Consider the following 15165-nt stretch of genomic DNA (forward strand, 5'->3'; position numbering starts at 1 on the left):
GGGCTCTTCTCAAGGTGACTTCCGGGGTCTGGGCTCTTCTCAAGGTGACTTCTGGGGTACGGGCTCTTCTCAAGGTGAATTCTGGGGTCTGGGCTCTTCTCAAGGTGACTTCCGGGGTACGGGCTCTTTTCAAGGTGACTCCCGGGGTATGGGCTCTTTCTTGCTTCTTGGCTCAGAGAGTGGGTATGGGGTGGCCTAAGCCCATGACAGGTGTACTGTCTTGTAGATTAAAGCAGTTGTCCACAGGGACTGAGAAGGTGTTAAGATGGATCCAAATCCCTCACCACTTCAACTCAAATCACGTTTGCTGAAAGTGAACCAAGGCAGCATCCGTGTGCCCAAAAAAGCTGATTCGTAAGTTGTGGAAAGTAGAATCAGCTTTTGTACCCTCCAGCAGCTACCTAGCCACTCCTTAATATTTGTTGAGCTTTTACTGTATTCCAGACAATAAGCAAATATTTTCATATTTATCATTGTGAAACTGAATCTTATACTAATGTCCCATATCGCCATAAAACCATTCGACCCAAGAGGGGTATGAATGTGTGTGAATTCATTCAGCGGAGGGAAGAAAAAACTTGACTTAGCACGTAAGAGTAATTAATCTGTATGAACATAATACCGCATAGAATCAGGTAATTTCAATGAAAATTCTGTTTTCACTGACAATTATATTTTTTTCTATTTGTAATACTTTCCAAAACATGTTACATGTGAGTTCAGAAACGTTGGAAAAGATGGAATCTTGAGAACAGATGTTACATTTCTGTCTTGTCCATGGCACATAAAGGCTTGTTTTGTGACTTTCTCTCTGTACACACATACACACTGTATTCTAAAGACACCTTTACATTTTCATGGTGAAATTAATTTTAGGAGTTACATGTTTAAATTTTGAAGCATTGCACTGTTTCCTTACATTATCACTATTAATTTTTCCCTTGTATTCATCAAATGCATATACCAGACGCCAGATAGGAAATGGTTAATTTTTGATGGGCCAGTAGATGCCGTGTGGATTGAGAATATGAATACAGTGCTGGATGACAACAAAAAGCTCTGTCTGATGAGTGGGGAGATTATTCAAATGTCACCACAAATGAATCTTATTTTTGAACCAATGGATTTGGAAGTTGCTTCTCCCGCCACTGTGAGTCCTCAATGTTGACATCTTATATATTTGAAATGTTATAAATGTGTTTATAAGGAACTTTGACTTTAAATGAAACATATTACAATTCATTGTAATAGTACTCTAAGAACAGGCATAGCTGTTGACCTACCTTGATCAATTTTAGAGTCAGGGATTTTTTTCCTTTTTGTCTAGAACCATTGGTAAAGTCACACATAAAAATTTAGGTCATGAAGACATAAAATTAAGCTTCTTTTTAGGAATTTTCTGCAGGTTTTAAGAAAGGGATGTACCATGTCATATTTCATTACCTTGATGGTAAACAATTATTCTTTTTTCCAGGTTTCCAGATGTGGTATGATTTACATGGAGCCTCACATGTTAGGCTGGAGACCACTAATGTTGTCTTGGATAAATCTTTTACCTGCTGTGATTAGTATTATTCAGAAAGAATTTATAATAGGCTTATTTGACAGAATGGTCCCAGTGTCTGTTGAATTTATTAGAAAGCATACGAAGGTAAGAGGAACGAGAATTTTAAGACTTAAACAATCAGTGGAAAATCCAAATTAGCCAAATATATTCATTTTAATGTCTGTGGTCAATGTCAACTCTCAGGTATTAATATAACTTAACTGTTTTAACTAAAAACCTTTTTCTGATTAAAGTAAAAAGATTTTAACTTACATACTTATTCTCCAAAACAAAGTTTAATGTTATTTTTGTTTTTGTTTTTTTTAATTTGTAATGTTTATTTTAGTTTGAGAGAGAGAGAAAGCACGTGAGAGCACACGAGGGAGAGGGGCAGAGAGGGAGGGGGGTACCAAGGATCTGAAGCAGGCTGACAGCAGAGAGCCCGATGCTGGGCTCTAACCCGTGAACCACGAGATCATGCCCTGAGCCGAAATCAGCAACCTAACATAACCGCCTGAGCCACCCAGGTGCCCCCCAGAAAAATTTTAAAAGAAGCATTTTAAAGTTTGAGAAGATGTATGGATGCTACTCTCTTACCTCTTAAAAAAAAAAAAAAAGTCTTAAAGGTCCACTTAACCACATCTGGATGAAAATACCTAAAAATGTTGTCTCTCATTTCTCAGACTATTATATTCTAGTTTCCATTTTTATAATTTTCTTTGTTTTTTAAAGTTCCTAGAATAAATCTATATTATAACCAGCAAAGGGACCATTTTTAAAAGTAATTCATTTATTAAATCTAAAGAATTAGATAGTGGGTAATGATGGAGGAACACGTTACTGCTCTAGGCCTGCTAAATGAGGAATCCACTATATTTAGCATGAGTGTATCTACTTGTTTAGAGATTACTGTTGTTGACTTGGGCTCTGGAGCAAACATAGGGACACAGGGCTGGTATTTCTCCTACTGTTGGAAATCTAAGAGAAGAAGGCACGAGTTTGGCTCACAGTACAGAAAAGGAAAGCGGAATTTAAAAATCATGCCAGTGGATATTGCCTAAAGAGAAAATGCAGAGAAAAAAAGATAAGAGAGCAAAGAATACAATGCCAGACCTGGCTGCAATCTCAGGAAGAGAAGAGGGCGTTTTAAGAAGCAGGTAGTCAGTATTATGGGAAACTACCAAGAGGTCAAGGCAGAAAATGTTTGGCACATGGCCTTGGATTTGGCAAGTGAGAAGATCATGGGGTGAAGCATGGCCCAAACATTTTCAGGAAAGAGGCAAGGCTGCTCTGGCAGCTCACTGAGGAACGGGCCGGGTCGGTGGGGGGAGGGGGGGACACTGGCACTACAGGGGCGGACACATCTCTTCCAAGTGTGGATGTTACAAAATAAAAAAAAAAAAAAAAAAAAGGGAAAGAAACCTTGAAATTTGTTGAAGATATGAAGTAATCATGTTTCAAAAACAGTTAAACTTGTAGAATAAGCTACAGGTTCCCCCCCATCCCCGGCATTGTCAGAGAATGTAGGTATTACAAATAAATGAATTTTCCATGTAATAACTAATCTTTTCAATAGCAAAAGAGAAAAAAAAAACATGCTTTTATTACAAGCTTCTAAAATGTACTATGTACTTTTGTCCTCTCTTAAAGAAATTATGAGTTCCTCTTAGCTACTATGTAGTAATGTGTGTCTTATTTTTAGCAACAGCCATTTGTATTTTAGGGGGGCATCAGTAGTAGTTAGTCCCATCCTTAGGGAAACTCGGTTGTCATTTCTGCCTGTTTCTACTGGGACAGTGGCTGAAGATGAAGTCAGCTGCTCCTAATCTTCAGTTCCAATTAACTTTCAGAGAGTTAATTCTCACACAGTAACTGTGAAGCAATACCCCTCTAAAGGTTGGAGGAGAGCTCGGAGGCAAGAAGACACATGTTTATGGAGAACTTGCTATGTGATGCCTGGTGCTAGGACCTATGTACACTATTTCATTTATTTTATAAACACTCACGGTGAGACCCCAAAAAGTAAAGTGCATGATGTTTACAGCACTCTGGCTACATTTTGTGCCCTTCAAGACTTGTAAATTTATTTCATAGAATGAGCTTACTATGAATACTACTGTAAAGATGTATAAAATAAGTTTTGAAGCGCATTAATTAATTTTAAGTAATGAAAATTAATTGCCTTCTCTGAAAGATTTCTTTTAGTGTTTTGACCTACACAATTGGTATGAGAATCAAGGTCATTGATTAACTGAACATGTACAAGTAAACTTTGTGAATTCGAGAATCTGTGCAGGAGAGGCTCAGGACAACACATCCAGTGTCACTACACTCTAGACTAGGGAATTAATCCGTGCCTCAGTTTTCCTACCTATAGAGCTAGAATTATAATCGTGCCTTTTCATAAGTACTACAGCTATGAGGACGAAGTAAGTTCAAAAAATATTAGTTGATGCTATTTTAATTAGTGCCTAATTTAAGTTAATTTGTTCTATAGACTTTTCCCCCTGATTTTTCAGGAATTATCTCCTACTTCAGACACAAACTTAGTCCGATCCTTAATGAATCTAATAGACTGTTTTATCGATGACTTTGCTGATGCAGTCAAAGTGAAAGAGAGAAATGACCGAGAAACGTATTCTTTATTGGAGGTAAGGTCCATTGCCTTTGAATCCTGCTGTAGAAAGGCATCTACTGCTTTCCCCAGTGCTTCCTCATTAATGAACTTCATTTCTCCCCCGGAAATGGGGGCTGGACTGTGGGTGGTAGCTGAACAGCAAGGGAAAAGTCAGGCCCCAAATAGTAGGTCCTTGGAGGAACCTCCTCAACTGGCAGTTCTAAGGCCTCATGAGGTTTGGGTGAAACCCACTGATACCCTTAGATCTGCTACTGGAATCTTCAGTCACTTAACCAGCCTCAGAAATGATCAACCCCCAAAATAGCGATGACCATTTGATAAGATTCACCTCCCTCCCCTTCAACCTGCAAATCATAATAACTCTTTGCGTTTTTTCCTTGCTTGTCTTCGCTTTTTCTTTTAAGTTTCTTTATTTTGAGAAAGAGGGAGCACGTGTGAACAAGTGTAGGGACAGAGAGAGAGCGAGAGACAGAGACAGAGAGAGACAGAGAGAGAATCCCAAGCAGGCTCCGTGCTATATAAGCACAGAGCCTAATACGGGGCTGGATCCCAGGAACCATGAGATCACGAACTAAGCCAAAATCAAGAGTCAGATGCTCAACTGACTGAGCCACCCAGGTGCCCCATTTTTCTTGAGATTTAAGCGCTTAAAATATATATATGCATATACAAATCTACATCAGGATTGAGGAAAGGAAGAAAATATGTATAAACATATTTTTAAAATAGGAATAAAATTATCAACAGAACTTGAATATTCCTTAATAAAAAATTATGTACTGCTAATGGTAGCATTTCTAATGTGGTCAATATGTTGCTCTTATTACTTACATTCTATTAAATAAATTAATTTCAATTTAGTTTTAAAGAGTTTCTGGAGAGAAACAACCTGTGAGTAATCTAGGAGCAGGTGCACAGTTTCGAAGTAGAGTCCACAACTTTTATGAGCATAGTCAAGATTGTGTTTGTTTTGACATTATAAAGGGGATTTGAGGAGCTCAGTTGGTTTCAGTGTCTGACTTCAGCTCAGGTCATGATCTCATGGTTCATGAGTTCGAGCCCCACGTTGGGCTCTGTGCTGACAGCTCAGAGCCTGGAGCCTGCTTGGGATTCTGTGTCTCCCTCTCTCTCTGCCCCTGTGTTGCTCATGCTCGGTCTCTCAAAAATAAATGTTAAAAAAATTTTTTTAAAAAGAAGCGGATTTGATTTTAAAGCAAACTAGTAAGTTTTCTCATTTAGTGGTGGGTCTTGTCATCTACTCTGTTTTCCTGCCTAAGCCTGGTAAGAAGAAAGCTTACAGAATGGCAGTTCTGGTTTATGCATTCGTTGCTCAGATTATTACAACAGGTAAATAAATGAATATAAATTTGTTCTGCTTTTACGAAAACACTATCAAAATTTAAATTTAAAAAGCAGGTTTATTGTGGATTGATTATTCTTTATTAAAATACGCCTTCATAAAAAGTTATCTCAATGTTCTTTTTTAATATCAGGGTCCTGCCACTTACTTAAAATTTCATGTGATTTACCAGACTAATCATTCTGAGGTTTCACAATGCCTAGAATTATACTTTGCATTATATTATCTTTTCTGATAGCAAGATTTTTCTAAAACATGCAATTTGGTTTTTAAAAATCTAATTATTATAAAATCCTGAGATAACTTACTATTATATGTTAGTTTATTCATTTTCTTTCAAAGATATTAATCTGGCTGATCTGATTCAAGCTTCAAGAATACATTAAAGTCCCTTTTTAATGCACTCTATCTTCTCATCTCTCCGATGCAGGGCATTTTTCTATTTTCATTGATCTGGTCCGTCGGAGCGTCTTGTAATGATGATGATAGGTTGAGATTTGATAAGATTCTTCGAGAACTAATGGAAGGCCCAATTTCAGAACTAACTCAAAATAAGTTTAAATTACTGAGCGGTACGGAACAAACATCTTCAAAAGCACTAACTGTCCCATTTCCTGAAAAAGGAACAATTTATGATTATCAATTTGTCACTGAGGTAAGAACTCTGAAGCAAGATGTACAACATTACAGCACATAATGGCTCTGGGGCCACCTTGTCACCACTGTTTACCTTAAGAGTCAACATGGAGTAGTAAAGGAAGTTGCTTTGGCTTTGAAGTCGGACACCTCTGGGTTTCAGTCCTAGTAACGCCACTTTCTTTCTGTAGAACCTGGGACTAGTTTATTAATCTTTCTGATTCTTGCTTTTCTCTTTGATAAAATGAGATAAATAATAACACCTGATGGGCCTATCGTATTCATTAAATAAAATTGCACATTATGACATCTACTCCAGCAGCAGGTACATTTTGCTTTAAGATACCTCTTGGAGATTCATTTGGTGCATGTTAGCATATCACAGATGGTAAGAAGCCCTGTAGGGCCATAGCTGGGTTAGTGTTAATTCAGCACTTCGCAAATGAATTGGACAATAAAACCTGGGTGGTGTTTGTTCACCTGTATGTGTGTGACAGCTATAAGTACTGTATTGAGGACATTTAAAAATCCATGATGTTTAAATATGGAGCTTCAGGTGAAATTGGATCATACTATATCCCCAGAGGGTAATTTTATATCCTCTTCTCCTGTTAACAAAGAGAACACCTTTCTATCTCATTAGTATTTCTTTAATAAACTTATTTTTCTAAGCCTCCGTATATTCTATTATCTGAGGACCACAATCTAGCCCAACAGTTTCCTACTGTTAGATGTTGAACTGTTTTTGTTGTTTCTTAGTTTTTCTCCTGTGGTGAATATTCCTGTATACAAGCCATGTGTATATATCTGATTTTTTCTTTAAGATAAATTCCTAGAGGGGCACCTGGGTGGCTCACTTGGTTGAGTGTCAGACTCTTGGTTTTGGCTCACGTCATGATCTCACAGTTTTATGGGTTCGAGCCTGCATTGGGTTCTGCCCTGACAACACAGAGCCTGCTTGGGATTTTCTCTTCTTCCTGCTTTCTGCCCCTCCCCCACTCATGCTGTCTCTGTCTCTCTCAAAATAAATAAATAAACAATAAACTTAAAAAAAAATTTTAAGTGAAAAAGAGAAGTTCTTAGAAAAGGAATTTGCTATATCAATTTTAAAATTTTTATGGCTTTTGAGGTATATTACCAGGCTTACCTTAGGAGAGATTCTTCACCCTGCCAACTGAAAGATATTATCCTTTCATTTTTCCTAATTTTATTTTATTTCCAATTACTAACAATAGCCTGCATTTTCAGAGCACTTTGAAGTTTATTAAGCTTTTCCACAATCATTTCTATTTGTTTCCCAATATCTCAGTGAAATAAGAAAGATAGTATTATTTTGCAAATCTTCCCATTGAGAAAATTAGGGCTCAGAGATAGGTGATTTTCCCAGTATCACAACATCTCTAAGGGCATATCCACTCCAGGATTTCTGACTCTTAACTTTTCCTTCCTCATATGGTGGCAAAAGATCCATGTTAGAAAAGATCATCAAAAATATGAGAAGGAGGAGACCTGTGTGGCTCAGTCAGTTAATCATCCAGCTTTGGCTCAGGTCATGATCTCGCAGCTTATAGGTTCAAGTCCCACATCGGGCTCTGTGCTGATAGCTCAGAGCCTGGGGCCTTCTTCAGATTCTGTGTCTGCCTCTCTCTCTCTCTGGCCCTCCCCTGCTCACTCTCTGTCTCTCTTTCTCAAAAATGAATATACTTAAAGAATATGGGAAGGAAATTTTTATTTTCATCAGTTCTAGAAAGTTGTAGAAATGTCTTTGTAATACAGTTTTCACATGTGATATGAATTCACCGTCCTCAAAAAAAAATCTGTACTATCCGCAAAGTACTGTGCCAGAGGGTACAAAAATGAATAAGGCACAGAGCTGCCCTTGATGAGTTCATAACATCTTCAGAAGAGTGTCATGTGACACTCTAAGCCAAAAGAGTGCCATGTGGGAAGGTCTAGGAACCCAGGTCATGTAGGGAAACAGTACGTCCATCGATGAGACTGGCCTGTGGAACACATAAAGATATAAGGAAGGAGGGCCTGAATTCTGATATGCTTTAAATGACCAGGAGCTTAAATTTGATTTTGCAAGAATGGAGAGACCAGTGATGTTTTTCTAGGGTGAGAGAGTTAACATGATATCTCTGAAAATTTTTGTTCTAAACACTGTATAGCAAGCACAAATTTTAGTTGACAAGTTAATTGGATACAAAGATGCAGTATAATGTTAAGTCATGATAATAATCTCACATTAAGAAATCTTGTCTATTCTAGATAGCTGTTGCACAGCAATGTGAATATAGTTAAAACTACTGAACTGTATACTAAAAAAAATGGTTGAAGGTATATTTTAGGTATTTTTTTTAACCACAATTTACAAAAATCTCACCTGAAATGATAAGCTGATGTTTGTTATAAATACCATTATAAAAGCATAAGCAGAGGTGCCTGGGTGGCTCAGTTGGTTAAACATCTGACTTTGACTCAGGTCATGATCTCAAGATTCATGAGTTTGAACCTTGCATTGGGCTCTCTGCTGTCAGCACAAAGCCTGCTTCAGATCCTCTGTCCTCCTCCCTCTCTCTCGGTCTCTCTCTCTCTCTCTCTCTCCCCCTCAAAAATAAAAAAAATAGACATAAAAAATAAAAATAAAAAATATTAAAGTATAAGCAACATGCAGCTGATGTTCTAGGGAAATAAGTGCTATATTGGTTAACACTATGGAATAAAATTCTTTACTCTTTAATGCATTAATTAGCCCAGTTTTCTCAATCTAACATTTGGCCAAAATAGCTGATCTTTGGGTTGACGTAATCAGTGGTTTCAGGGCATTAAAAAAACCCACAGCATTGCCATTTCATTTTGGTTCATATAAAAGCCTCATTTCTTCTCAATTTAGCACAAAGTTTAACTTTCAAATTCAGGGTGAAGTGTTTTAAAGGCTAAAAACAAATGTATAAACATCAGTGTTTTGCTTTGGTCTTGATCTTTGATCTTTTCTACAGTGGCACAGGAGTACAGAGCTTTTAAAAGTATTTTATAATATAACATTCACCGTTTGGCTATTTATTATGAACAGGGAATAGGAAAATGGGAACCATGGGTAAAAAAATTGGCAGAAGCTCCTCCAATTCCTAAGGATATGATGTTTAATGAAATCATTGTACCAACTCTGGACACAGTTCGATACTCTGCATTAATGGAATTGTTAACCACCCATCAAAAGCCTTCAATATTTGTAGGACCAACAGGAACTGGAAAGAGTGTTTATATCATTGTAAGTATTATAGAAATCTACATGTTAAAAGGTACATTAATATTCCTAAGAATGTTATTTTGTAAACTACGTGTAATAGTAGACTTCATATTTTTTTTAAATTTTTTTTAAACGTTTTTATTTATTTTTGAGACAGGGAGAGGCAGAGCATGAACAGGGGAGGGTCAGAGAGAGGGAGACACAGAATCCAAAACAGGCTCCAGGCTCTGAGCCGTCAGCACAGAGCCCGACGCGGGGCTCGAACTCACGGACCGTGAGATCATGACCTGAGCCGAAGTCGGCCACTTAACCGACTGAGCCACCCAGGTGCCCCAAAACTTCATATTTTTTAAACATTCCAATATTTTGATGTTGTAGCCACCGAGAATTTTTTAGTAACTGCCTATTTTAGAAAATGGACTAAAGATGTGCTATTTTACATCACTAAATTATTGTACCTTTTTAAAGGTATTTTTAAAGGTATTTTAATAAAAATAGCTTGTTGAGGATGAAGAAGTTCATATCTGTTGAAAGGAAGGGGTGTTTTAATTAATTACACTTGATATTTAATTTTCAAAATTATTTAATATAAGAAGGATTATTATGTAGTAATAAGACTGATTGACTTCTGTAATGATTCCCATTGTGTGTTTGTTTAAAAAAAAAATACTAGCTGCTATAACAGATAATGCCCCAAATCTCAGTAGCTTTACACAGTCTGTGTTCCTTTGTGTTTAGAGGGTCATATTGAACAAAGACTAGTTCTTGCCTCTAGTTTCAGATTTCTGAAGGCAGAAAGCTGCCTGGAGCTGTCAGTAAGTATCCCCAGCTTTGGCAGGACAAGTGAGTGCAAGTTTCCAGGGGCAAGTGGACAATGTGGAAGATAAGTGGACTTCAGCCTTCTTGGGACTCCATTCTAGATGACTACCCACAGCAATGCCACAGTGTGGAGCCCCATTACTTTCCTTATGGCAGAGAACTGCACAGTGTGGGTATCCCTTTGGAGTTTCTAAAGAATTTGCAGATCTGCTCCTCTGAGTAAGCATTTAGAAGCTTTCCACGACAGCAGGCAAGACCACATTATCCAAGAGGAAACCACAGTGATGCCAGTGGGATAGGACTTTTGCCTATCTTCCTCTAGCTCTGTCCCCCACCCAGCTGCGGGGTGGGAAGAAGATGGGAAAAAGGGAAAGGAGCCCAAATGAGCCATCAGTGATCCCTCCCCCATTGCAGGTTCTCAGTCAACTCACATTCCCCCAATTATGATAGCTCCTGTTTCTAGTTCTTTATTGATTTTTATCGTTTTATGTAATCTGTCAATCCTTTTGGAATATATTTAGGCATATGGTTAAATAATTGTCCTGATAAGATTTATTGAATAATATCTTTCAGAACATACTGAAACGAAACCCTCATTATAATTTAAATGCTGTATACATCAGGAAATATCCAACAGCAGAGATGGAGAAGTTTTAAACTGAGATTTTAAATTAAGGTGTTGGTTTGGCCAAGGTTAAAAATCAATCTTGCTGAAAGTATACAGAAAGCTAAGGGATTTACCCAAGATACCATCAAGAGTCAAGGAATGGAGACTTGATAAGGTTAAAGGCAATGGTTGGAGAAAAATAAACCCATTTGTCATTTATACCCTCATTCCAAATTCAGCCCAGGCAAAACAAACAAACAAAAAACATTACTTTTTACAAAATGGGGAATGTACTTTGCATCTTATTTTGTAATCTGCTTTTTCTACCTAATCTATTGTAAACATTTTCCTATTTATTCTTTTACAAGATGATTTGTAAAACACAACGTCTTGGTTAAGAATCATTGTAATTGCACCTGCTTTCCGGTGAAATCCATTTTGAAAATACGGTTATATTATTTAAGCTTCCTAACTTCTAGTCTGATAACTTGGTGTTTCAGTGGAAAGATAACAGACTATAATAAAAAGAACATTTATCTGGTAAGAGATGCATGGCGATCTGAATTCTTCCCCCTTCCACCATCCCTGAGACCTTAAATGAGTTTCTTAGCCTCTGAGTCCCCATGATCTCTTGTTAAGAAGGAATGTGGTTTTGGAAATCAGGCCATATGCATGGGGCCTGGACAAATAGAGACACCACTGATAAAGTAACTGTTATTTCTATCGATTCCAACCCTTTTTTCACATTGTTACGACACTCTAAGTTTAGATTCAAGTGTGTCAATACTTTTGCTTAGTGTTTATTTTCAAAAGTCAGAGCGTAATTCCAAACTATGGCTCATTTTATTATTTCCTATTATATAGAATTTTCTTTTAAATCAACTCAGCAAAGACATCTACAAGCCTCTGATAATTAACTTCTCAGCACAAACTACAGCAGCTCAAACTCAGAATATCATCATGTCAAAATTGGACAAAAGAAGAAAGGGAGTTTTTGGTCCTCCTTTGGGCAAGAGAATGGTAATTGCTCTGTTTCTATACGTATGGCACAGCACTGGTCCACTTCGCTGACCCTGCTACAGTCAGAAAAATGAAACAAGATAGACTAAAACTTGATATCTTTTTGTACACTGTTTTTTAATCACAAATTTTGATTACGTTTCCCGAAAAGTGTATTCATATTTGCATGTGCATTAGACAACTTGACATTAAAAACAAGCACTTGCCCTTTGAATTAAAGTAAAATATTCATCTGGGAAATTATCTACCTTTCTACTTCTCTGATTAACATTTCTATTCAGCCATCTATGCTGCTTGCTCCTCTAGACCTTTAAACAACCCAGCTATCAATTGACTTCTCTGTGTTTCTTTGCCAGGAACACCCCTTTGAACCTAACTTTCACCACTCAGAGGTTATAATCATTTTAACATCCTAGCTTTCTCATTTACTTTAATGTATTGAAATTGTATAAGGAAAAAGAGGAGGCATATTGAGAAACAAATTGTGTGAGAGGATTATTAAGTCCTCGACTCTTAATCTATAAAGGTTAGTAATGAGACTTTCCCTATTCCTTGGAAGCATGGATGCTAGGGGATATTATTCTTTATTTGAAAAGAAACCATCATTTCTCACATATGTACTCTACATTCTTTGCCTCAACACGATTTACACAATAGGACATTAAGGTGTTAATATTTTGTAATACTGCTTCTCTTTTTATTCTCAGGTTGTCTTTGTAGATGATGTCAATATGCCCGCTCGGGAAGTATATGGGGCTCAGCCACCCATTGAGTTGCTTAGACAATGGTTAGATCACTGGAATTGGTATGATCTAAAAGATTGTTCTATGATTAAGCTAGTGGACATTCAAATCATGTGCGCTATGGGACCTCCAGGTACGTTTTCTGAGTTTGTGATTACTAAGATTGAGAATCAGTCTGGTTATACCTAGAGAGATAGCTGGAGAAAGAAAGAGAAACCCAACTGGACAACTGAGTTACACTTTCTTGTGTATATATTTTCTCTGTGTGTTCTTTGTGACCTATGGAAATATAGTACAATGGTCAACACTATGAAGTGGGTTACCTTGCTTGGGGCCATTCTCCCACCAATTCTTCCAAATCCTTTTTCTCCCACCTTCTGGCACTTTGCTCTGAACTTCCTGTCTCTGCATTCTAAGGATCCAGATGCCCCTGGAGCAGCTCATTTCCCTCTCTTTTATTCCTTAATCCTTCAACTGTATGAAATTCCCTTTTCCGCTACTCCAATCAAGTCTCATTCTAGTGAGTCTTTGGATTTAGACAGGCTGTTAAGAGGAATTGAAGTAGCAAGTAGTCAAAAGAATTAACCCTTAAACATTCTTTGCGTATCTCAAGGGAAATTGATAAATTCAAAGGAATTTCTATACAAGGGAAATTTTTTTATGCTGGGGTATCAAAAGTGGCTTGATTCAAGTAACTGGACATCTTTAGCTGTTCTTTTCCTGAACTCAAGCTGGTATTCTAGTCTTTATTCATTATGTCTTTGTTTTTCTCTTTGAATCATCCTTGCCAGTTCTTTTAATTAAAAAAATTTTTTTAAATTTATTTAAATGCAAGTTAGTTAACAGATAGTGGAGTCTTAGTTTCAGGGGTAAAATTTATTGATTGATCACTTATATATATCACACCCAGTGCTCATCCCAGCAAGTGCCCTCCTGGGTGCCCATCACTCATTTAGCCCATCCCCCACCCACCAGCCCTCCAACAACTCTCAATTTCTCTGTATTTGAGAGTCTCTTATGGTTTGCCTCCCTCTCTCTTTTTATCTTATTTTTCATTCCCTTCCCTTATGTTCATCTGTTTTGTTTCTTAAATTCCACATATGTGTGAAATCATATGATTTTTATCTTTCTCTGACTAATTTTGCTTAGCATAATACACTCAAGTTCTATCCACATTGTTGCAAATGGCAAGATTTCATTCTTTTGATTGCCAAGTAATTGTCCATTGTGTATATATGCCACATCTTCTTTATCCATTCATCAGCCAGTGGACATTGTGCTCTTTTCATACTTTGGCTATTGTTGATAGTGCTGCTATAAACATTGGGGTGCATTTGCCCCTTGAAATCAGCATTTTTGTATCCTTTGGATAAATACCTAGTTGTTATTCTAGTCTTTAAAAATTTCTTTTCTCTTTAAAAATAAAAAAAAAAAAAAGGCACCTGGGTAGCTCAGTCGATTGAGCATCAGATCTCTGCTCAGGTCATGATCTCGCTGCTCATGAGTTCAAGCACCACATTGGGCTCTGTGCTGACAGCTTGGAGCCTGGAGCCTGCTTCAGATTCTGTGTCTCCCTCTTTGTCTGCCCCTCCTCCCCCTCTCAAAAATAAATAAACCTTTAAAAAATTTTTTTTAATTCCTTTTTTCTGTATACCATTTCTTCAAGGAATCCCTTTGGTATTTGCCTCCTAACCCCTGAACTTATCTTCCCTATAATGCAGTCAGTTTGCTCTGAGTCAGTAATCGCTCTCAGCACACTTTCTGGGCCACTTCAAATGCTTTTTTTCCTTTCTTTTTTTCTTCCAAGTTTTTATTTAAACTCCAGTTAGTTAACATACAGTGTAATGTTAGTTTCAGGTGTAGGACTCCGTGATCCATCGCTTACATTTAACAACCAATGTTCATCATAAATGCCCTCCATAATACCCATCCCCCATTCAGCTCATCCCCCATCTACCACCCCTCCAGCAACCCTCAATTTGCTCTCTATAGTTAACAGTCTGGTTTATGGTTTGCCTCTGTTTTCTTTCTTCCTTTCTTTCTTCCTTCCTTCCTTCCTTCCTTCCTTCCTCCCTCCCTCCCTCCCTCCCTCCCTCTGTCCCTCCCTCCCTTCCTTCCTTCTTTTTTTTAAACAAGATTCTTTTGTTCCTGGGTCTCAGACTTGGTTCTACTTTGCCTCTCTCCTACTACCCAAGCCAGTCATTTGTATCACATGTCCACTTTGCCCTGTTCCTTCAGGGACTGGACAGAGGAGTAGTCCGAAGCCATGAGGTATCTTTCCCTCTTGGACCCCATTTTCTAAACACATCACCATTTATGAATGATCTTTGGGAGGAAAAGTTGAAGACAGAGCTGGGGGATGTGATCTCTGGCCTTTGCTTCATTGACTGTTTCACCATCTCCTTAAGCTCGCCCCAGCGCATCAGCGTTCTTTGTATTAATTTTGTAAATACCATAGGCAAACACAGTTGTTTTGATGTGTAGACTACCAGTTACATACTTTCACACATTTCTCATATTTTCAGAATGAGCACCAGATAATT

At 37.6% G+C, this 15165-nt stretch overlaps 1 protein-coding gene across 2 annotated transcripts in view; it reads left to right on the top strand.

Annotated features, from left to right (window-relative positions):
• The window catches only part of DNAH7 (dynein axonemal heavy chain 7), a 267164-nt gene that overhangs the window by 124041 nt on the left and 127958 nt on the right, over window positions 1-15165 (top strand). For both annotated transcript variants that reach the window (XM_049615226.1, XM_049615227.1), the window contains 7 exons: window positions 968-1150; window positions 1475-1651; window positions 4066-4197; window positions 5975-6199; window positions 9257-9454; window positions 11724-11879; window positions 12587-12755. In XM_049615226.1, coding sequence (XP_049471183.1) covers window positions 968-1150; window positions 1475-1651; window positions 4066-4197; window positions 5975-6199; window positions 9257-9454; window positions 11724-11879; window positions 12587-12755 — 1240 coding nt within the window. The remainder of the gene's footprint in view (window positions 1-967; window positions 1151-1474; window positions 1652-4065; window positions 4198-5974; window positions 6200-9256; window positions 9455-11723; window positions 11880-12586; window positions 12756-15165) is intronic.

This window comes from Panthera uncia (assembly GCF_023721935.1).
Source record: "Panthera uncia isolate 11264 chromosome C1 unlocalized genomic scaffold, Puncia_PCG_1.0 HiC_scaffold_3, whole genome shotgun sequence".
Lineage (NCBI taxonomy): Eukaryota > Metazoa > Chordata > Mammalia > Carnivora > Felidae > Panthera > Panthera uncia.